The sequence below is a fragment of the Tricharina praecox genome (genome assembly GCF_024521635.1).
Source record: "Tricharina praecox strain CBS 144465 chromosome Unknown BZA05scaffold_17, whole genome shotgun sequence".
NCBI lineage: Eukaryota > Fungi > Ascomycota > Pezizomycetes > Pezizales > Pyronemataceae > Tricharina > Tricharina praecox.
The window spans coordinates 357,567-378,427 of record NW_026250419.1 but is presented as its reverse complement, the minus strand read 5'-3'; the positions used below and the strand labels follow the sequence as shown (position 1 = coordinate 378,427).

At 54.7% G+C, this 20,861-nt stretch overlaps 7 protein-coding genes and 1 non-coding gene across 8 annotated transcripts; 4 read left to right on the top strand and 4 right to left on the bottom strand.

Moving 5' to 3' along the window:
- The first annotated feature begins 798 nt into the window (after positions 1–798).
- On the top strand, positions 799–1,611 carry BZA05DRAFT_83217 (uncharacterized protein). The gene is made up of 2 exons (XM_051488691.1): positions 799–1,047; positions 1,113–1,611. Exons 1-2 carry the CDS (start codon positions 886–888, stop codon positions 1,584–1,586), a joined length of 636 nt encoding a protein of 211 aa, XP_051338198.1. The 5' UTR covers positions 799–885; the 3' UTR covers positions 1,587–1,611.
- A 643-nt stretch (positions 1,612–2,254) lies between these two features.
- Positions 2,255–3,599, bottom strand: BZA05DRAFT_83211 (uncharacterized protein). The gene has a single exon (XM_051488690.1). The coding sequence runs from the start codon at positions 3,462–3,464 to the stop codon at positions 2,370–2,372; it is 1,095 nt and encodes a 364-aa protein (XP_051338197.1). The 5' UTR covers positions 3,465–3,599; the 3' UTR covers positions 2,255–2,369.
- Positions 3,600–4,078: 479 nt separating this feature from the next.
- On the bottom strand, positions 4,079–5,178 carry BZA05DRAFT_83199 (uncharacterized protein). The gene has a single exon (XM_051488689.1). The coding sequence runs from the start codon at positions 4,997–4,999 to the stop codon at positions 4,346–4,348; it is 654 nt and encodes a 217-aa protein (XP_051338196.1). The 5' UTR covers positions 5,000–5,178; the 3' UTR covers positions 4,079–4,345.
- A 1,711-nt stretch (positions 5,179–6,889) lies between these two features.
- Positions 6,890–8,864, bottom strand: BZA05DRAFT_437207 (major facilitator superfamily domain-containing protein; the record flags this gene model as incomplete). Its single annotated transcript, XM_051486442.1, has 4 exons — positions 8,170–8,864; positions 7,958–8,100; positions 7,660–7,899; positions 6,890–7,602 (listed from the first exon to the last, which is right to left on the bottom strand). The coding sequence occupies exons 1-4, from the start codon at positions 8,658–8,660 to the stop codon at positions 6,890–6,892; spliced, it is 1,587 nt and encodes a 528-aa protein (XP_051338195.1). The 5' UTR covers positions 8,661–8,864.
- A 2,511-nt stretch (positions 8,865–11,375) lies between these two features.
- On the top strand, positions 11,376–13,586 carry BZA05DRAFT_83176 (mate-domain-containing protein). The gene is made up of 3 exons (XM_051488688.1): positions 11,376–12,491; positions 12,574–12,928; positions 12,999–13,586. Exons 1-3 carry the CDS (start codon positions 11,532–11,534, stop codon positions 13,292–13,294), a joined length of 1,611 nt encoding a protein of 536 aa, XP_051338194.1. The 5' UTR covers positions 11,376–11,531; the 3' UTR covers positions 13,295–13,586.
- A 1,424-nt stretch (positions 13,587–15,010) lies between these two features.
- BZA05DRAFT_83152 (arginase family-domain-containing protein) lies at positions 15,011–16,957 on the top strand. Its single transcript, XM_051488687.1, has 5 exons — positions 15,011–15,409; positions 15,472–15,659; positions 15,738–15,821; positions 15,884–16,007; positions 16,069–16,957. Exons 1-5 carry the CDS (start codon positions 15,251–15,253, stop codon positions 16,726–16,728), a joined length of 1,215 nt encoding a protein of 404 aa, XP_051338193.1. The 5' UTR covers positions 15,011–15,250; the 3' UTR covers positions 16,729–16,957.
- Positions 16,958–16,994: 37 nt separating this feature from the next.
- Positions 16,995–17,102, bottom strand: BZA05DRAFT_t218. Its single transcript has one exon. It is a non-coding gene; the product is annotated as a tRNA-Leu (tRNA).
- A 1,824-nt stretch (positions 17,103–18,926) lies between these two features.
- Positions 18,927–19,817, top strand: BZA05DRAFT_375338 (uncharacterized protein; the record flags this gene model as incomplete). The annotated part of the gene is made up of 2 exons (XM_051481786.1): positions 18,927–19,375; positions 19,439–19,817. Coding segments are annotated over exons 1-2 (627 nt in total), but the record flags the coding sequence as incomplete, so codon positions are not given.
- Between the last annotated feature and the right edge of the window lie 1,044 nt (positions 19,818–20,861).

Sequence of the window (20,861 nt, the reverse complement as noted above, 5' to 3'; positions counted from 1 at the left end):
ACCCCGCCACTCACTCACTCCATGGAGTCCCTCGAAACCGTTAGTCCGACACAAGACACAATAGGTGCTCCACAGTGACGTCCCGCATCGTCAAGTCTCGTCGGTCGTCCATCCGCCGTCCGTTGGTCGTCAGTCCCTCAAGGTCGCTCAAGATGTCTACCGTAGTAAACTATACGTCATGTGTCGTCCTGTGACGAAAGCGGAGCGAACTAAACCCCATGTCCTATGTAGTACCTTGTTCAGAGGAGAGGGGAGAGGGGAGAGAGCCTTCCAGCAACTCATCCCTGTTTCCGTCCTGCTGCAGTGCAGGCTGCAGGCACACATGTCGGATGCTACCGTGGGTACTCTATCGAGGGAGGGGAGGGAGATTGTTTTGCATGCTGCCGAGAGGGGATGAGGGAAGAAGGGAAGATGGAGGGAGGAGAAGAAGGATCTGTCGGTCTGTCGGGAGGAAACGGTCTGGGCTGCGCGAGATTTGTTTTGTTTGGAAGGGAAGGGAAGAGGAGAGGAGAGGAGAGGAGAGGAGATCTGCAGGGCTACCGGCAGTGGGCACTGGGCACGTATTACCGGTGCAAGAACCGGTATGTAAGTGCTCATGCTATGTAAGTAGACGGAAGGACCTTGAACCTGGACCTAGAATTACCTTATGTACCGGTAGAGTACTCGAAGCGAAAGCGAGGCAAGGCAGAGGCAGAACCCCGTTGCGATAAAGAAAAGCTTCTTCTTCTTCCTCGACGTCGACGACAACAACGACGACAACAACAACAATAACAACAACAACGGCCGCTCGACTGCCTCCTTTTCCAAGAATCTATACTCGATCCGACTATATATAGTATAGGTAGCAGTTGGCGAACACTGTCCGAGCGAACCCGCATTGAACGCATGGAACGCATCGAACCGGACCAAAACAAAGGATCAACACATCAACTCCTATCTATTCACCTACATATCTGGAAGCTTCGACTTCATACACAACAACGCACGCATTCCACACCTCACAACTCACAACTTGCACCCACGGCTAGTTGGCTTCCGCGAAGACATGTAGGTTTACCGGCTGCGATTCAAGATGAGAGATGAGAGATATGGTGTTTCTAACAACCGTCTAGAAAAACCGCACACTAGAGTCCCTTACACCAGCCCTGCTACCTAGACCATCCCTTCCACCGCCACAAACAATGATCCGGCACGCGCGCGTCCCCTCGATGGCGGCCAGTACGCATACCCGTACCAGCACCAATACCAGCACCAGAGTCTCCTCCCCCACCACCGCCGCCTCCCCATCCCCACCCAGCACATTCACGCACCTCCTCTCGCAGCTAACGCACACGATCTTCATCCTGCTCGCGTTCGCGAACACGATCCGGCTGCTCCTCGGCGCCGGGGTTCGCAATTCCCTCTGCTGTCTCCAACAGCTCAGCAAACGCGCGGGGATCCACCGCCGCTGGAATCGCTTCAAGGATGCGTGCTTCTATGAGCTGCTCCTCCTGCTGTTTCAGCCCTCGCCTGTGCTACTGATACTCATGTGGCCCGGCTGGGTGCTGGTTGTTGGACTGTGGTTGTGGGGGTGGGCTTGGTGGTAGTGCTGGTGGGCGTGAGTGGCAGGGTGGGGTGGCATGGTGGAGTTGGGGGGTTATGGGAGGTTATGTTCTGTAAGATATCTTTTGTTTTTTGTTTGAAGGCGGTGATACCTACCAGGCATGCGCACTTGCGGCAGGCTCTGTATATATTCTTTTCCATGTGTTACATACTTCGTACTTAGATACCGGTAGATACTTTGTTTCAATCCACTTGTTTCTCCACAACCTACTCCACTACCAAGGAACCCGGTATGATGTAGTTACGGTGCGGTGGCGATATCTAGAGTAGAGTATTGATGCACTCGCGAGTCGCACAGCCGGCCGGGGGGGAGGCGCACGTCCCCTCACCCTCCCGAGCCCCTACAGGGAAATTCGATCCGCACCGACTGACTGCACGTGAGAGAACGGCTCCCCCTACTCTAAGTAGAGTAGAGTACTTGCCGTCTGAGCGATTCAAGAATAAAGCTTAATGCTCGGCTCTTATGGCCGAGTAAGACGAGTGATAGTAGCCATGATCCGCGAAGCATCGGCTAGATGAAACGTTCGATTGTCGTGTGATGGTTCATGACGCTCCCGTTCGTCGCGCGGATCGATGGGATACTGGTGTTTGATTTGGCGAGTTGAGTAAAGAGAAGTCCCTTGGTCGCTGGTACGGTATGCACGTTTACGATCGATTGATGCAGGATTTCTACAGTTTTTACAGTTTATACCCCCCAGGTGTAATTTACATGGTCAGGATTTGAGGAGATTCTGTCGACTTGTTGCCCCTCGATGGCGTCTGGTAGCTTACATCCGCTCAGCAGCAGCTTTTACTAGCCACTTGCTGTCGATCTCAGCATCCGTCCCTATGTCCTCCGTCTTCGTCTGAGCCATGTCCTTCGCCTTCGGCTTCGCCTTCGCGTCCTCAACCACCCCCTTCGCCATATCCTCCGCCTGCTGATTCTTCGTCTTCAGCAGCCCCCAGAACCTGACCCTCCATCCGGCCGCCTCCATTTCATACGCCGTCTTATCCAGCTCGCGCAGCAGCACCCAGTTCTCGACCCTATTCCCCGTGTCCTCGACCCATCCGTTCTTCCTCCACGCATAGACCAGATCCGTCATGACCTTCCAGAGATACTGATCGACAGCGACGAGGACGCTGCGCTCCTCGGGGGCATGCTTTTCCAGCGTCCGCAAACCGACAATAGCCGCACATATCTGCGCGCGCCTCAGCTGCTCGCCCCAATGTTTCGCGGGCTGCAGCACGGTCATCACGTCCCCCGCATCCTCGGCATGCTGCGGACTATTCAGGAGCCGCGCGTGATTCAGGGGCGACTCGGGCCCGAACCAGACGCCGACGGCGGCGAAGCCCATGTCCTTGGCCGCACACACCCCCGCGGTGTGCACGATGATCGTGGAGGGGTCGTCCCGCATCCGCGACAAAGGTGTCCCCGCCCGCACTAGCTTCTTCTTGTGCGGCGCGGTGAAGTGCCGTGTCGTCGCTGCGGCGGACTTCGGCTTCGTGGAAGGCTTGGGCAGTTTGGGTGCGGAGTCGCGCGGTGGTGGTGAACGCGGTGGCGGCCGAGAAAGGCCCGCTGAGAACCGCTCGGCTGGTGGACCGGGTGGGCCTGGTGGGCCGCCCCGCCGCAGGAGCGCGAAGGATTGCTTCTTGGGCAAAGCCGCTTTGTCTTCCTTCTTCTTGAAGCGCGCTAGCTTCCAGGCTTTGGGGCGGGGGCCGCCGGAGTAGGCGCGGCTGCCGGCGGCGGCGAGGCTCAGCAGCGGCGAGGACGAGGCGTTGGCGTTGACATTGGCGTTGGCATTGTGTAGTGGTGGTCGCACACCCGCCGGACGCAAGTGTAGTAGTAGCAGTAGGCGTCGCTGGTTGTTGAGGAGGATCGACATGGCGGAGGTGGCGGAGGTGTAGTTCAGTACCGTGGATACTCTAACTTGCTCTCCCGCAACCGGGCGGCCGAGCAACGGATGGATCGTCGTTGGTTGGTTGGGAATGATGCTGGTGAAAGACCTAACCCTGACTTTTTTTTTCCGCGGGTTTTGTTTGACCGCCGGTGCCGTACGTACGTATGTCGTGGGAGGCGGGATCGAGTAACTGCGCGGAGTATGTAATACCGGTAGCTTTCAGGAGATCACCGGATTCGCTGAGGTGCACAGGTACTTAGGTTGGGGATGCAGTTCGACACTTGATTTGCTGGAAATCGTAGGCCATGGCCGTCGGTCTCTCCCCGTTGCTGACAGTTGACATGACAATACGGTATATATCGCAGAATACGAAGCTTAGGAAAAGGGAACGACCATTCGACCTGGACACTGGACAGACCGAACGGTGGTCGTGACGTTCCTTTACCGCATCATCTATCATAGTGTTACTAAGCGGGTATAAAATGCACCCAAGTAAGTGCTATTTCCGCAGCAGGGCTTTCTCCGGATACCGTTCCGAGGGTTGGTGATGGATCATGGTGCAGTCTGATTCGGGGAACTGGGCGTGTGTTCAAATCACACTCCTGTCAAGATATTTTTGCTTGTTTGTTTTGCATGCTAAATACATATGAAGTCCCATCATCATCGTTCGTAATCCTGAAGAATACATGCAGCTATCCATGTCCTCGTATCCCCGTATCATCATCATCATCATCATCATCAGAAAAAAACCCCAGCCCAGATCTAAGTATGCCAACCCAACGCCGTAGAGTGAATAGAAACAAAGAAATCAAAGAAATGCATCATCACCACCATCACCACCTTAGAGTCGTGAAGCAATTGAGCAATCATCCAACCACCAGCCACGCCCCCGTCACCACCGCCGCCAGCGCCACCGCGAGCAAGCTGACGCTCTTCCCGACCGCCCCGGAGCAAACGTACCCCTGAGCCTCCCAGTAGGCACAATCGACCCTTCGGTTCCTTCCATCACCGATCAGGGTGACAGTACTTGTAGCGCCAGTCAGAATGGTGGTATAAACCGTAGCGTCTGTATTCGTCGCGGCAGCGGCAATGACCACAGCCCCGCCGTTGACAGTGGTGGTAACACCGACGAAAGTGACGGTGCTATCGTCGTCGTCATCACACCCCTCGCCGATCCCCGACTGCCCAGTGCCGCAGTTGTTGATCCCGGAGTTGTTGGTCCCCGTGTTGTTGATGCCGCTGTTGTTGCATCCCGTGTTGCCGGTGCCCGAGTTTTCGCACGTTTCTTGCGGGTCTGGCGCCGCGGCCGCGGCTGCGGCTCGGAGTTTTAGGCCTGCGGGTACGCGGAGGGGCGTGGCCGAGGGGCCGGCGAAGGAGGTCGGCCGTGTCCGTGTGGGCGGCCCTACGCTGGGCGTGGAGCTCGGGCTTGTGGTGGTGTAGGGCAAAACGGCCAGTGGTGAGGCTTGGACACCAACGAGGGCGGAGAGGAGGAGGATGGGGAGGAAGGCGGGGAGCTGCATGTTTATTCGATATGGATCAACGAGTACGGTATTGGACTGGAAATAGAAACGGCAATGAAAACACGATCGTAAACAGGAAGCTGGGTTGCTTGATTCGGGAGAGGAGGGAGAGGAATGGGGGATGGAGTCAAATGAAAAAGCAGAGGAGAACAAGTGAAGGAGGAGGAGGAAGATGAGGATGAGGAGGAGGCTGTCAGTTCAGTGGGTACCAATATCGGAAGCGCTCCCAAGCCCGATCCCCAGCCACCGATGATATTGTTGTCGTCATCTTTGTTTTGATCTTGGGTCTTGGGGCTTGTGCGCAAGACAGCTCAGATGTTCGGGCCGGGCAAATCCCTGCAAGTGTCATGCCCGTGAGATGGCGATGGCAGCAAACAGTGATGGGATGGGATGGCCGGAGCCGGAGCGGCGGCTGGATGCAGGGCCAACAGATCGGTCAGGAACGTCGCTAGAAAGGAACGGGAAGCCTGGAAGCTGGAACGAAGGGTCTTCAATTGGACATGCGGTACGTCCGTCGTCCCTATGTAAGCAGGTACGGTATGTACCGGGGAAATATTCGGAGCCCGGCAGTGGAGTACCCCAGTCGCTAACTGCACCTCATGCAGATGATGCTTGCAATCCGGATGACGAAAGTGCATTGCTGCCGCCCCAAACCCGACGATGTCTCGCAGAGTCGCAGTTCGAAGCGGCAATGCAACTAGCAAATGTCAACGGGCACGGCTTTGACGGTCTTTCCCTATGGAATTGGAGTTCGGTATGCAGCACATCTCAAGCAGAGCCGAAGTTCTCGTGTATATCCGACTGTCCAATTACCTGCATCCTCACACAAAGTAAGGCTGGTAGGAGTGCTAGGTGGTTGTTCGTTGTTGGTCGTTAATCGTTTAGAAAATGGTATTAGCCAGTGGTGAGCATTGCGTTTTCGAGATAGGTATGATATTGACACTCCATATACTCCATACGAAACGGACTATTCCAAGCGCGGCGCGGATAACTATCGATGTTGCTGCAACCATTGCCATTGCAGCTGTAAGGCACCTCATGTTGCGTTCCAATCCATAGCCATCGCTGTCCTACACGAGTGCTCGGGAGAGATATGTCGATAATTGCTATGGACTCGTTCGACGTAACTGATGGTTATCATACACAGGGTACCGTACCGAATTAATCGTATTAACGCAGTTCAGCCCATCCCTGTCGTTGCATCTGATGATTCAGATGACGAACGTCCATCTGGCATCGCATCGACTGGGTCTCGGAGTTGACGGCTGGAAGTTGGCATACCTAGAAGGACAAACCCGATAGGTAGGCGCCTCTTCAGTGGCACCGCGATGTCTGACTACCGCACCGGGTCCTCACGGCCTCGTATTCCCGTATTCCCTTGGACCACATACATTTGTAGGCAACCAAAATTAACAACGGCTATTATAAATCCGTCCCGATTTATACCCAAACCTAACAATATTTGTTACGTACAAGAGGCTAATATTCTCGTCTCCCTCTTCCCTCTTCCTGAGCTCCTGAAGTACAAATAGGATCCGATCCCTGAAAAAGGTTTAAGGCTCCTCCCCTCTTCCTGCCCTCTTTCGCTTGAAAAATCCCACGAGAGCTGATCGACCAAAACTAACTGACTGAGACAGAGGACAGGACACACACAAAATGCTGTTGGACGGCGACGACATCCCGCACCCACTACCCCCACACAAAAACAAAAAGAAAATTTCCAAAAAACAAAAACAAAAACAAAAACAAAAACACAATGCCAGACCGGGAAAAATAAATTACAACATGAAAAGCTAAATGGAAAAGCTTGCCAAAAAGAAAACCAAAACCAAAAATAATAATAATGAAGCGCCAATATGACCGGGACTGAATTGACAGCCTCTCAGAGTCTCAGATGGAGTACTCAGGCGACACCCAGCTCGGTGGCCCTCTCCACGTCCTCATCCTCTCCCCGAAGACCTGCAAGAGCATTGTCACCGGCACCATCACGAGGAGCGTGATGAGACCCTGGACAGCAAACGTCCAGGAGAAGCCGACGGTATCGCACCAGGGGGCGATAAAGAACGGGTTGACGAAGGCGGAGCCGTTCAGGAGGACCGCATAGAATGTGATCATGCTCATTGCGTGGTGCGGATAGCAGTCGACGACGTATGTTGAGACCGCAGTGTTGCCCATCTGAATCCCGGCACCGACGAGGAACAACGCGACCTGCCCGACGAACCAGTGGTAGCCTTTGTCCACCGAGATCCCCCACGCGATCAGGCCGATGGTCGCGAGCAGGATCGACGGGTACATCAGCCACAGACGCATCTCGGCTACGCGGACGTCGTTGTTCTTCTTGGCTAGCTTGGTGACGATGAAGTCGCTCAGCGTGCCCGAGCATAGGACTTCTGAGAATAGTGTTCCGAGGATGAGGCCGAGGAAGAGAAGTCCTTGGATCTGCGGCTGGTATTGGATATAGGCGACTGGGAGATAAGTCACGACCGAGAGGATCCACCAGTAAAACGCAAACGAATAAAAAAAGACAGAAATAACAACGTTCGGGTAGGACCAAGTCTTGAAAAAATAGAACAAAGCATCATAGGGCTTCTGGGCGCCAACTCCTGTGTGGACATTAGTCGAGTTCCTGGGAACATTGACGTTGCGACTCATGTACATACCAGGAACAGGCTTCAAGTTGATGAACGGTAGAGCTCTAGTGCGAGCGGGATAATCGTCGTGCTGGGGGTCCGGTGCCTTCTCCGATCCATCGGTAGTGGTAGGCAGCCGGGAGAGCATCAGGCTGCGCGGATACAGCGTCTCGGGCAAGAAGAACACTTCGGCGACCAACAGGACGCCGAAGATGATGGCCGTGAGCCACTGGACCCAAAACTGGTTGACCAGTGTTATGAAACCGCCGACTGTGCTTTCGGTCAGTATTTCCGGTTCGGATGACTTGCTGATTTGAGACCGACTTACTGAGGGGTCCGACCAACAGTCCCATATCCAGGGCCAACACCCACAGTCCAACCTTTTGGCCTCTCTCATGCTCAAAGAATAAATCGTTGATGATAGCTAGTCCGACTGTTGACGCAGGGCTCACGCCCAACCCTTGGAAGAATCTATTTGCATTGCGTTTCAGCTACAGCACTCGGATAGAAAGATACCGGGGGGCGGGGAGAATCTATTACCGTGCGGCCATGTATGAGCTGTAATCTGGAGCGAGGGCAGCCCCGATGGTCGAGAAGAAAGCGATCACCGTGCCAACAATGAAGATGAGCCTTCTTCCAAAGATATCGGCGAGCGACGACCAGATCAACGGGCCAACCGTGAGCCCGAGCGCCGGAATAGCGACGGTCCAGTTCACCTGGGCGTAGGAGATGCCGTACTGCTCCTGAAGCTGCAAGAAAGACGGCACGGTGATGGTGGTTATCGCCGTGAACCAGAAGTAAAAGTACATGACTACGGCAAGGCAGATGAGCTTCTGCGATCGCGAAAAATTCAACGGATCGAATCTGTCCGAGGTCGGTCTGGGACGAAGTTCGATCCCGGCCTTGGGTGCTGCGTATTCTTGCACATAGCCTTGGTCCTGCTCGTAGGATGGGGCAACTCCGGTGTGTACATTGTCGGCTTTGATGGGGGTTGTGGGATCGGTATCTTTCTCGTCGGTGGGTTCAACCATATTGGACTCGGATCCGCGAGACGGAGGAGGCGGCGGTTGTTTAGACGAGAAGGGGGAGAAAGGGAGGCACAGAGAGGTTCTAGTAAGGAGATTGAGGACGATACGATTACTGTCCGCACACTGGAGTTGTATGTATGCGATTCGGCAGAGCGATTAAAAGGCCGAAGAGATGGGGCAATATCGCTGATGGTCCAGAAGAACCAGTGATATACATGGAGGGGGGGGGGGGGGGGGGGGGGGGGGGGGAGGAGCAGGAGGAAGGGGAGGGGCGGAGATAAGACAACGGACGGCATATACTACTATACTACATACCAAGCAGTATTGCTATCGCCTTGTGCTCTCCACGTTTCCATGTGGACCCACGAGAAAGAAAGGCAGAGCCGAATGTTCCGAGTGTCAGGTACGGTCGAATACAAGTTTCAGGACAGTCTGCATGTAACGATTACCTATCCCACGATCTGTGGGCGTCGGGAATGGAACGGGCGATGCAGCGGCGGCGGCGACGGCGGCTTGATACAGGGTTTCCGTGGGGGGGCGGAGGAGTGTTGTCGGCGTTCAAGAAGTGCTAGGATTCTCTAGCTGTAGTGCCCTGATTGGTTGAGGAAGCCGAATGGGTATCAGGACGTATGCATATATAGGCCAGTAGACGCTTAGTGTGGTCTGTAAGTACATGGGGATATGAAAAGAATGAACGGTGTTTTTGCTACGGCAAGATCAGTGTGTATGATACATACTATGCACTGTCGCTTAATGGCCATTCCGCCCCCTGAGCTGATCGTGTTTGCGCGATATAACCAAGTCAGTTTAGACGCTCTGCGGGTAGAGCACCATAGGAAACTAGCTGGTATGTAGTAGGTGCGTGCCCCGGATTGTACAATGGATATCCCACGACCACCGACACCGGGGGACATCGTGAAAGAAAAAAACCGACAATGGGCATCCCACGACCACCGAAACCAGGAGACATTGTGGAAGAGAAAAAACTAATCATCACTTGGCAAGGGCAAAAGTCTTACTGTACATATCACCAACATCTATCACAGTGGCACGCAACTGCCGGGCCAAAGTCGTCTTCATCGAAAAGAAAGGAGTGCAGACACAAGCAGCTCGACGGCACCAGTCGACCGTGGTGGTGGAATGCCTTGCCTTGGCTGTTTTTCACTTGGATGGGCGCGGCAAATGAACCATCGAGACTCAAGAGACTCACCGCGCGGCCTATTCGGACGGCGGCTGTTACTGCCCCCTCACCCAATCACACACACACCAACCCGTTCCTAACGGTCTCTCTGTGGGTTCGTCCGGTCGAGAAGGAGGAGGAGGAGGCTTCCCCTCCGTTCCAAGTCATTCACTAGCCGTCCGGAAAGCTGGAACGAGATGGACGGGATGAACGAGACGTACCATACGAACGGGACGAATGAGATGAACAAGATGACCGATCCAGATTACTACCTACGACATACCGTGTGGGCCACCAGATCGAGACGAGCACCGGCTCAAAGAGGCCTAGGAAGCGAGCCCATATCTCTGCTGCAGCGCCTTCTTGATGGAAAACCTGCAGGCTGCATTTCCACGAAACGAACCACATCGTTAAAGCAGCACTGCTGGGTTCCCCAGAATGTGTGGGGGCGGCTGTGGGGGCGGCTGTGGGGGCTTGGAAGTTGGAGCGGCAGTCTGCTGGAAGAAAAAGAGTTGTCTGTCCAGTGTCCACTCTGGAGTCTGACTGGATTCATTATTAATGAAATCCCCCCGTTACGGACGGCAGTGCATGGCCCTGCGAGCAACACCTCGTTGAGCCTTGAACTCAATTTTTTCTTGGATATGGACGCAAGGCCGGCACTGTCAGGGGTGTTTTTGGAAAAGCAAACTTATTCGGATGTACCAAGGCCTTGGCGCGATAACCGCATTAGGCGCCACACTCTCCAAGCTTTCCTCGCCACGGCAAAATGGTCCCGTCGTAGCCTGTAGGTACCACAGTGCCGCTGGAACTCAGAAGGTCACGGTGTTCCAGTCAACCGCTTCTCAAGTTACGTAAAGTGCCGAGACCGGTAAGTTTCTTGTGCGGGGAGGGGGTGGCCCGGTGGGGCGATAAGGGTGCATCCGATCCGAGGGTTTATCGGGTAGGGCCCAGTCCGTAGAGACCGGGCCCACTAGAAACGACAATTGATCTACGACATACCACAGGCTGCCGCTGCTCGCATGTGCGGTGCTCAACGCATGTTCATGGCATGCACCTATCATACGAACGAATGACGATTTTTGTCATTCGACGCGTTCTTAGTGGTTGTGGCGGTTGTCTCACTCGGCGGCAAGGCGACTGTATACCCAAATGCCTACACACCTAAACACCTACCGAGCTCACGCACTGTGCGAGACAGATTTGCGCCCTATCTGCATGCAGTATGAGCTGTCGGGCTTGTTTCTGTGATCGACTGATGGACCTCTCTTCCGTGAATGACCTAATAGGGCAGGCATCATGAGTATAGCAATTGGGTAACATCTTGTGCTAGTGTCTGAAAAATCAAGAGCTAGGGTACCTTGGTAAGTAGTACTGACTTCCATAGGTACCACCTACGGTACTCTACCTGCACTGAGGCCGGACTCCGGGACCCGATCTCCTCTGCTTACGGGTGGTACTGCCCTGCAATGCTTTGTTTTTTCTTCACACCCTCCCTATCCATCTTGTATGCTCGCCTCCCCTTGAGACCCTTTCAAATACCCTTATTCACGGATCCCGGATTGAAACATCCAGTACATACACGCATACCTCAACAGGACAAGACGTCCCTTGCCATTGGAGGGAAAGAGCAATCACAACACCAACAACAATAGCACCACCACCAGTAACAACAAAAACTCGTCCCCCCGTTAGCTATGACGGATAGCACCGCGGAAGAGATGGCACCCGTGGCGGCATCGCCACTCGGTTCATGGGTTCCCCGGTTCCTACGGATACGAAGGACCAGAGACGAAAGCGTAGCGAACGAGCGCACCTCACTATTGCCGAAACCCACTACGGATTCGTCCAACTCGATAGTATCACGGCAGGACGGCGAGTGTTTTCCGATCGAAGATCCGGGGGACGAGACATGGATGAAGCTGGTCGTACGGGAATTCATTCTTCTCACCAAGATGAGCGTGCCGGTCATACTGGCGTACACGCTGCAAAACTCGTTGCAGACCATCTCGGTCCTCGTGGTGGGGAGGTTGAGTCCCGAGCACCTGGCTGCGGCTGCGTTCTCGTACATGTTCGCCATGTGCACGGCTTGGCTGATAGCTCTGGGTGGGTCGACGGCGCTGGACACTCTCTGCTCCTCGTCGTTCACCGGCTCAAAGAATCCCCACGAACTGGGGATCCTGCTGCAGCGGTCGTTCGTCGTGCTCGGCGCCATGTACGTGCCTGTCTGCTTCCTGTGGTGGTTCTCGGAGGGCTTGTTCTTGAAGCTCGGGCAGGAACCGGGGATCTCCCGGGACAGCGCTTTGTTCCTGAGATGTCTCATCCCCGGTGGACTGGGCTACATTTTCTTCGAGGCCACCAAGAAGTTCCTGCAAGCCCAGGGGATCATGAGGGCTGGAACCTATGTCCTCCTCTTTACGTCTCCGCTCTCGGCTCTGCTCAACTACCTCTTTGTGTACACCTTCAACATGGGGCTCGTGGGCGCCCCTTTGGCCACCGGACTGACTTATTGGATTTCATTCGGCTGTCTCGTCGGATATGCACGGTTCGTACGCGGATGGGAAAGTTGGGGCGGATGGGACAGAAGCTGCTTGAGCAATCTTGGGACATTCGCCAGACTGGCCGGCTTAGGCGTGATCATGGTGGGTACGGAATGGGTATGTCACATCCCCCCTCCCCCGTTAGTTTCATTCGCACCAGCAACAGACTAAACTTCCGCCCTTTCCCCTCCCCCTCCAGTGGGCCTTTGAAATCGTTGCTCTCGCCGCCGGCCGCCTGGGAACCGTTCCCTTGGCCGCCCAGAGCGTGATCATGACAACCGACCAAGTGCTGAACACGATCCCGTTCGGCATCGGAGTAGCCGCCTCCACGCGGGTCGGAAATCTCCTTGGAGCACGAGACGCGCGCGGGGCCGCGAGAGCTGCGAATACGGCTGCGTGGCTCAGCATCATCGTCGGTGCTGTGGTTCTGGCCGCCATGATGAGCGTCAAGGACTCGTTCGCGCTCATCTTTAACGACGACATGGAGGTCGTGCGCCTCACCGCCGAGGTCATGCCGTTCGTCGCACTGTTCCAGATTGCCGATGGGCTCAATGGTTTGTTTTCTCAGTCCTAGTTTTGGAGATGTACACATGGAATTGACGAGGTTGAATCGTAACTGTGTAGGTTCATGCGGTGGATCGCTACGAGGCATGGGCAGACAGCACACCGGCGCCATCGTCAACATCGTCAGCTACTACTTTGGCGCCCTGCCGCTGGGAATACACCTCGCATTCAACGGGTGGGGACTCGAGGGCTTGTGGGTCGGCCAGTGCATCGCACTGTATCTAGTGGGCGCTATGGAATGGGCGCTAGTAGCGTTCAGCGATTGGAATCTACAGGTCAAGAAGGCATTCGAGAGGATGGACGAAGGGGAGCAGATTGAGAGCGGTGGGCTGTTTCAGCAGGCTGAGGAGGAGTAGTGGTATGGCATGGAAATTCACCGTAGATAGGGTTATCGCTTATCAGTTAGTTTACGTAGTGATGCATGATGTCTAGATCTAGAGTAGATAGCGGTTGCGTTCACGTATGTACGGGAAGGAAAGCTTTAGTAAATAGCAATCCATCTCATGAAGCTCATCTTTCGTATGACGATCTAGCACATACAGTTCCACTTATCCGTCAAAGGAAGTATCGGGAGCTTTTAGCCATGGCACGATTTCTACATACCCATACCCATCCCTATCGACCCAGGGAGCTTTCGATTGAAAACCGGCCGCCGCGCTGCCGTCGCTATAAGGTAATCGCAAGCAAGCAAAGCAAGCATCGTCCCACGGTCACAGCCACGGCCCACAGACATGACATGGGGCCAACGTCCAACGGCGGTATCAAGTTCCCGCCGCTTTGAAAAAACTTATCTACAGCCTACATGCAGGAGGAAAAAAAGCTCCCGATCAAGGCACCCCCACGGGCATATCATCTACTCTATGATACTTACCTTGTGTGTAGTACATACTATAATTTATATGTGGAGGTAGGTAGGCTCCCGGCCTGCGCCTTGCAGTGTGCACCTGCAATAGCCCGCGAAAATTAATAGAGTAAGAGGGATTGACGATTCGCAAAACGTAAAGACATCCCATCCCATCCCATCCATCCATCGGGCAGTTGCGATGGCACGGGGAAAGGAAAAGGAAAGAAAGGAAAAATACACTCGAATCGATTCGGGTAATTATGTAAGTGCATTTACGGGAGCATGGAAAGGCGGACGGGACGGCAGAAGGTTTAAGGAATCAAGGGAGGAAGGAAGGGAAGAAGGAATAACAAAGGAATAACATGTATCGTGCGCATCATAGAGTACGTACGACTTACTTACTTGAAGTCTTGGAAGTTGGCTGTGGTGTACCCGCATTGCCTACACACATCATACTCTGCAGCATCCGCGGGGGAATTCGCAGGAAAAGATTGGCTGCATGTATGTCTCATGAGTCTAGAAGTAGCGGTCGATGACATCTGTACCACCTGATATTTGCTTTTCCGATATGTAGTGAGATAACCGCCGGCCGAGTCCCCCTGCCCCCCACACACGCCCCACCCTCCCACCCCCTCCCGATTTAGTCCGATACAACGGGGGGGGCAGTGAGCCACCACTCGTGTCCCCGGAGTCCGGTATCACGGCGGCGCGCGGCGGCTGTGGGGTTGATGTCGGAAGGACACTAAAAGCGGCCACGTTTTTGGGCTACCGATCTGGCGGCGCTGCCGCAACCACACATCGAATGCTTAAACAAGCCAGCACTAAGATATATAGTTCGGTTGGATCCCCCGGGACTCGACCCTGTCCACATGGCTGATCAGTGGGGAACTTCGGATAGGCGATGGAGCAAGACGTAAACTCTGGAGATAGCTGGACTAAACCTTTGGGATGCTGGCCTACGCCCGCCGCTGCCCGCTGGAGGAACAGGACGGGAACGAGCCAATCGATTTCGAACGTCACCGTCGAACTCTACACATGTACGAGCCCCATATGGACGAGGCCGGTCGCTTGATGGTTGGCTGGCTGGCGCGATGGCGTCGCTGCCCAGCGCTGTTACCTAACTCGATGGCGCTTCCTCGCCCATTCCTCCTCCTCGAAGGCTGCGCTTCACCACAATTTACCTAATATCATGTCGGTGCAGAGCTGATCTTGCAGCAAGTATGTACAACAGCAGACAGCAAGGCGGGGATCCAGGGAAGGAGCCAGGGAAGGAAGCATGTACCTTCGAATTGCATGTCCATCCAGCAAGTTTGTTGTGTTGCCGTGAGCTCGTATCATGATGAGCTGGCCACGATAAAAGGTCCTTCCCCGCGCAGCCCAACCGACAGTTCCAATTCACCATTGCATAGCCGGCACTCAAGGCTTTCTTCTTCAGAGTACTTTTGCAATTGACTGCCGCTCGTACGCAATGCTTTCGGTCGCCACCCTCCTCCTACTGGCCACTGTCGTGGCCGGCCCAGCTTTCGGCCACGAACACGCCGGCGACCCCTCCGTGTTCCTAGCCGCACAGGGCCCGCACAAAGAGCATTTCTGGTACAATAACATTCCCGGTGATGGTGGAACTCAGGTAAATTTTCCCGCAGTCCGTTTCCGTGATATATAACGGCCATTAACGCCCCATTCCGCCAGGCCGACTCCGTCTTCTCGGGCATCTCCACTTTCGGCCGCCTCCCCTACTTCCCCTGCCTGGCTTCGGACGCGGAGAAGTTCGACATCGCCTTCCTTGGCGCGCCGTTCGACACCGGCACTTCGTACCGTCCCGGCGCCCGCTTCGGGCCCTCCGGCATCCGTCAAGGTTCTCGCCGCCTCAATCTATAGTACGTTGGTCATCTTGTACACACATGTTGGCTTATACCGGTGCGTGGTATGGAAGGCTCACATCGTGTCGGTTTTAGCGGAGGATATAACGTCCCACTCGAGGTGAATCCGTTCAACTCCTGGGCGAGAGTTTTGGACTGCGGTGATATTCCGGTTACTTCGTTAGTTCCCCTCTCTTGAAGCAAGGGTGATGGATGGATGGATGGGGGCTAATGGAGAATAGGTACGACAACGAGTATGCAATCAAGCAGATCGAGGAAGGCCATCATTCTCTCATCTCGCGTGAGCCTGCTAGCGATGCTTCAAAGCCCGGTCCCAGTCTCAAGGGAAAGACCCTTCCCAGAGTGGTAAATCTCCTCCCACCGGCTTGCACACCCAGCGAAGCAACTCTGACCGGAATTTCCCCAGATTACCCTCGGTGGTGACCACACGATCGTCCTGCCCATCCTGCGCTCCATCAACCGCGTCTACGGTCCCGTAACCGTAATCCACTTCGACTCGCACCTGGACACGTGGAAGCCGAAAGTCTTCGGCGGAGCGCCCACCAAGGTCGCGGCCATCAACCACGGCACATACTTCTACCACGCGGCGAAGGAAGGACTCCTCCGCAACGACACCAACATCCACGCCGGGATCCGCACGACGCTCTCGGGGCCCAGCGACTACGAAAACGACGGCTACGTCGGCTTCGAGATCGTCGAAGCGCGCGCCATCGACGAGATCGGCATCAACGGCATCATCAAGAAGATCGTTGACCGCGTCGGCACGACGGATCCCGTGTACATGTCCATCGACATCGACACTCTCGACCCGGCGTTTGCGCCCGCCACCGGAACACCCGAGACCGGCGGCTGGTCCACCAGAGAGCTCAGGACTATCATCCGCGGCCTTAAGGACGTGAACCTCATCGGTGCCGATATCGTCGAGGTCGCGCCCGCGTACGATACTAACGCGGAGCTGACCACTATGGCGGCCGCAGATGTCCTCTACGAGGTTATGAGCATTATGACTATGAAAGGAGCTCTCAGCTACCTTGGTGCCCCCAAAACGACGTCCGATGAACTTTGAAGGCAACGATATCATAACTGCTGACGATTCCTTGAGTGCTACTGCTGCGATAGGGGTCAATCTGGTGTATATATTCTTTATCATGTTTTTGTCGATCAACGCTTTGCTGTCGAGATGTCGGATGGGGTTTGGATTGGCGGAGATGGTCGTCGCTGCTGCCGTAGATCATGACGCTGGGGGAATTGAATTAAATTAAATCAAATCAATGCAAGGATGAAGCCTCTCCAAGTGATGGGAAATAAAAAGAGCGAGAAAAAAAGAAGTCGTGACAGGAGTGGGACTTGAACCCACGCTCAGTTTCCCGAACCAGGAATCGGAACGATTGTATTAAGGTGACCTTAACCTGGCGCCATAACCAACTCGGCCATCCTGCCTTCAATGTGATGTTTTGTTTCAAGCACAATTTGGTCCTCACTGCAAACACGTTCGTCAGACTTCCATGCCTCATCGATTGCAGTCATTCTTTGAGGCCCGAGCTGGAGGCACAGTAACGGGCACAATATTGGCACCATCCCATGACGACGAAAGAAAAAAAAGTGCCGGCAGCCATTACATATGTAGCCCATCCCACCCCGCCCGTCACCGTTGCTCATCCACCACCGCCGACACGCCACTCTTCCTTTGTGGCACGGACGTTGCGCCGGGATGAAGAGGTTGACGCACGCGTTTAACTACTATAAGGTTCATGGATCACTGTCCAGGCACAAGGCGCGCACCGGGCGCCAGCGCGGAAGCGGGCGGAAGCGGCACCGACGGGTGTACGGCGCCGCTACTTGAACACGAACCAAGGGCCGTGGGTTATGGCATGGGGTGGGTTATGGCATGGGGTGGGTATGTAGGAGGGGGCGGGTATCCGTGCTTGCTGACGACGGGGCTGAGTGGGCTGAGTGCGATCGTGGACTCGGGACAACAGGTCTCAGGACGGAGGTTTGAACGACAGGCAGTGGGCAGTGGGCAGTGGGCACTGGCGATGAACCATGACGCATCGACAAAGATAGATCTGGAGGCGGTAACTTCTGAAGTTCTGAACCCCGGGCATGTTTAACCTACCTACTATAAACCCACTCAATTTGAGTCTTCCTATAACCTTGTCCATATACACCACCATGACCCCTCCTCGTACTCCTCTCCCTCCACCTCGTACTCCCCGCCGTCCACCTCGTACTCATCCCCGTCCACCGCCCGTCGCCTTCCCCCGACACCGTTCGCTACCCATCACCGCCCCCTCAAATTAGTAGAACTCCTCACAGCGGGAAGAGGTAGTGACCGACCTGAAGAAGAAGAAAAAAGTGAGGTGCCCCCCTCATCGGAGTAATCGGAATCGAATTATGCCCCCATTCCTCTCTCCCGGAGGAGAAAGAAACAAGAGCACGCTGCGTATTGCACTAAGATGGCATCATCCACAATCTTCGCAAAGACTTCCACAGGGTGACCTCTTTTTGAGAGAGGGCCCTTGGTTTTCTGATGCCTGTTGCAGACGTGATTCACGCCAGGCCCTTGCGAGCAGCCAGCACAAAGACTGGTGTAGTGACTGAAGATTTCTCCGAATTTCTCATGTGCAGGGGACGGAGACGACGAGCATCGGGTAGATGAAGTGTCGGTTTGTGGCACAGAAACGCAGCTTCGATGAGGGGGGACACCTGAGGAGTGGGAATGAGGGGGAAGAAGAGTCGGATTATTATAGTGTGACAGGCACCGGGTAACTAGAGCGGGCTGACATAAGTTTGAGATTCTGCCAACTTTAGCCCACGGGGGTACCTGTCGCTCGATGGGGTAAGTGACCGAAGCGCAAGCGCCCTCTTAGCGTGGCTGTGTCCCTGCATTTGGCCGCTAGGGCTTCCTACCTGCACTACCTCGCACTCGCTGGAACAATCACTCAATTCCTCCTGCTGTCCCCCCTCACTTCCGGGATCTACAACTGCGTACACCCCAGCTGTACGGATACGTCTGTGGGGCGATATACATGTGCAGTAATAGTAATATCGATGCAGGGGGAACCATGGATACGGCGTGCACCGAGGTGAATGTCAATGCGATTGACATTCAGTGAACGGGTCTAGATTATTTCACCCTTACCTTTTTAAACGATCTGACCCTTTCGGATGAAACGCCCGGGATGATTAAGAGTGAGGAAGGGTAAGGTAGGCGTAGTATAAGGAAGCTAGCTTCCCCGTTCAAATTCCGCGGCAAACAATATACGATAATCCAACACCACATTCACTTCTATTTCTTCACTCGTTCGCCGCCTTTCTCTCTTGCTCTTTCCCTCCCCCTCTATCGCGGCTTAAAGTCTGGACCTTTACAGTCACTACCAACCACACTCCCTCACCACATTTGCTCAACACTCGACATCTCTTTACAACCCTCCTTACCGAAACTACCAAACAACTACAATCAAAATGCAGAGCATCCTCACCCTCGCCGTCGCTGTCGCGCTCTTCACCTCTAATGCGCTGGCGCACATGGAACTCAAGACTCCTTTTCCGATTGGCAGCAAGTACGACACCACAAACACCGGTTCGGCCGTTGACTACGACATGATGCGCCCGATGGCGATTGATGGCTCCGACTACCCGTGCATGAACGCCCACCACGCCGGTGGTCATGTCACCGCAACTTACAAAGCGGGACAGACGTATTCGATTGAGTATGTTCATATCTTTCCCCTCCCCGAGTTCCTCATGTGCCGAGATAACTAACCAGTGAGCAGACTCGTTGGCTCGGCGCCTCACAACGGTGGTTCTTGCCAGCTGTCGCTAAGCTACGACAACGGAGCCAGCTTCAAGGTGATCAAGAGCATCATCGGCAACTGCCCCGTACAGACCAGCTGGGACTTCACCGTTCCTACCTCTGTTCCCACTGGCGAGGACGTCCTCTTCGCATGGAGTTGGATCAACAAGACCGGAAACAGGGAAATGTACATGAACTGTGCGCGGGTCAACATTGAGAATGACGACTACGCGGCCTCCGAAACCTCGTTCGAGTCCCTCCCAGCCATGTTCCGAGCCAACATCTTCAGCGACACTTGTCTCGTTGACGAGAATGTTGATGTTGTCTACCCCAACCCTGGTGAGCAGGTCGAATACGGTGTTGCCAGCCTCCGTGGCACGGCCGCAACTGAAGTCCTTGGATGTCCCGCCGACTCTGGCAGCGAGGTCGTTATCAGTAGCAAATCCGTCACGTCAACCGAGTCAACTGCGACGACTATGTCTTCGCTTTCCAGCGCGGAGGAAAGCTCCAAAGTGGAAGACCCAGAGATAGTCGTGACAGCGGACCAGACCACGGTTGTGGAGGATAGAACCACCGCAGACCTCGCCACCCCTACTTCCACCGTTATCTACACCCCCTCGACCATGACCACCCGTACTCGCGCCTACACCACTGCCATCACCACCTCCCCAGCCGTCACCCCGATCACCGAGTACGCCCCAGCACCCACTGTCACCCGCACCGCCACCTATGTCTCCACACCCACTGTCATCAGTGCCTCCGGAAAATGCACGCCCAACACGATGCTGTGCTCCGACGACGGCGCCAGCTTCAGCGTCTGCGACCACGACGCATGGGTCCCCATGGGCGCTGTGGCTTCGGGCACCACCTGCAGCAACGGCAAGATCGTCCGGTACAGCGCCCTCGGAGCGTGCACGGTCGATGGCGAGACCAAGTGCCTCGAGAACGGAACCAAGTGGGCTACGTGTGCTCAGGGAGCGTGGATCGATATGGGCGCTGTCGCGGCGGGCATAAGCTGCTCGAGCTACTAAACTAGGCTATCGGCGTACGTATCTGTTACGGAAAATGTGCTGGATGGCTTCGCTGTCTGTGTACTGTAATTTCATATCTTCTTCTTTCTTTTCCCCTGCTCGCTTGTACCTGTGCGGGTTCTTTTTGTGATATAATAGGGGGGGGATAATTGGCGTCCGTGGTTAGCTGTTTCGCTGTTTCGCTGTTTCGCTGTTTCGCTGTTCTTTACGAGAAAATAAGCCTTTGGAGTAGTTAGGCACCCTGCCAGGTATACTGTAGTAATAAACATGATGTAGTAGTCTTCCATTTCCGTTCCGTGACACCCGTGCTACATGTCTACCTTCTATGTACCTTCTATTCTACAGCATTACAGCCTACATACCGCACGCCGC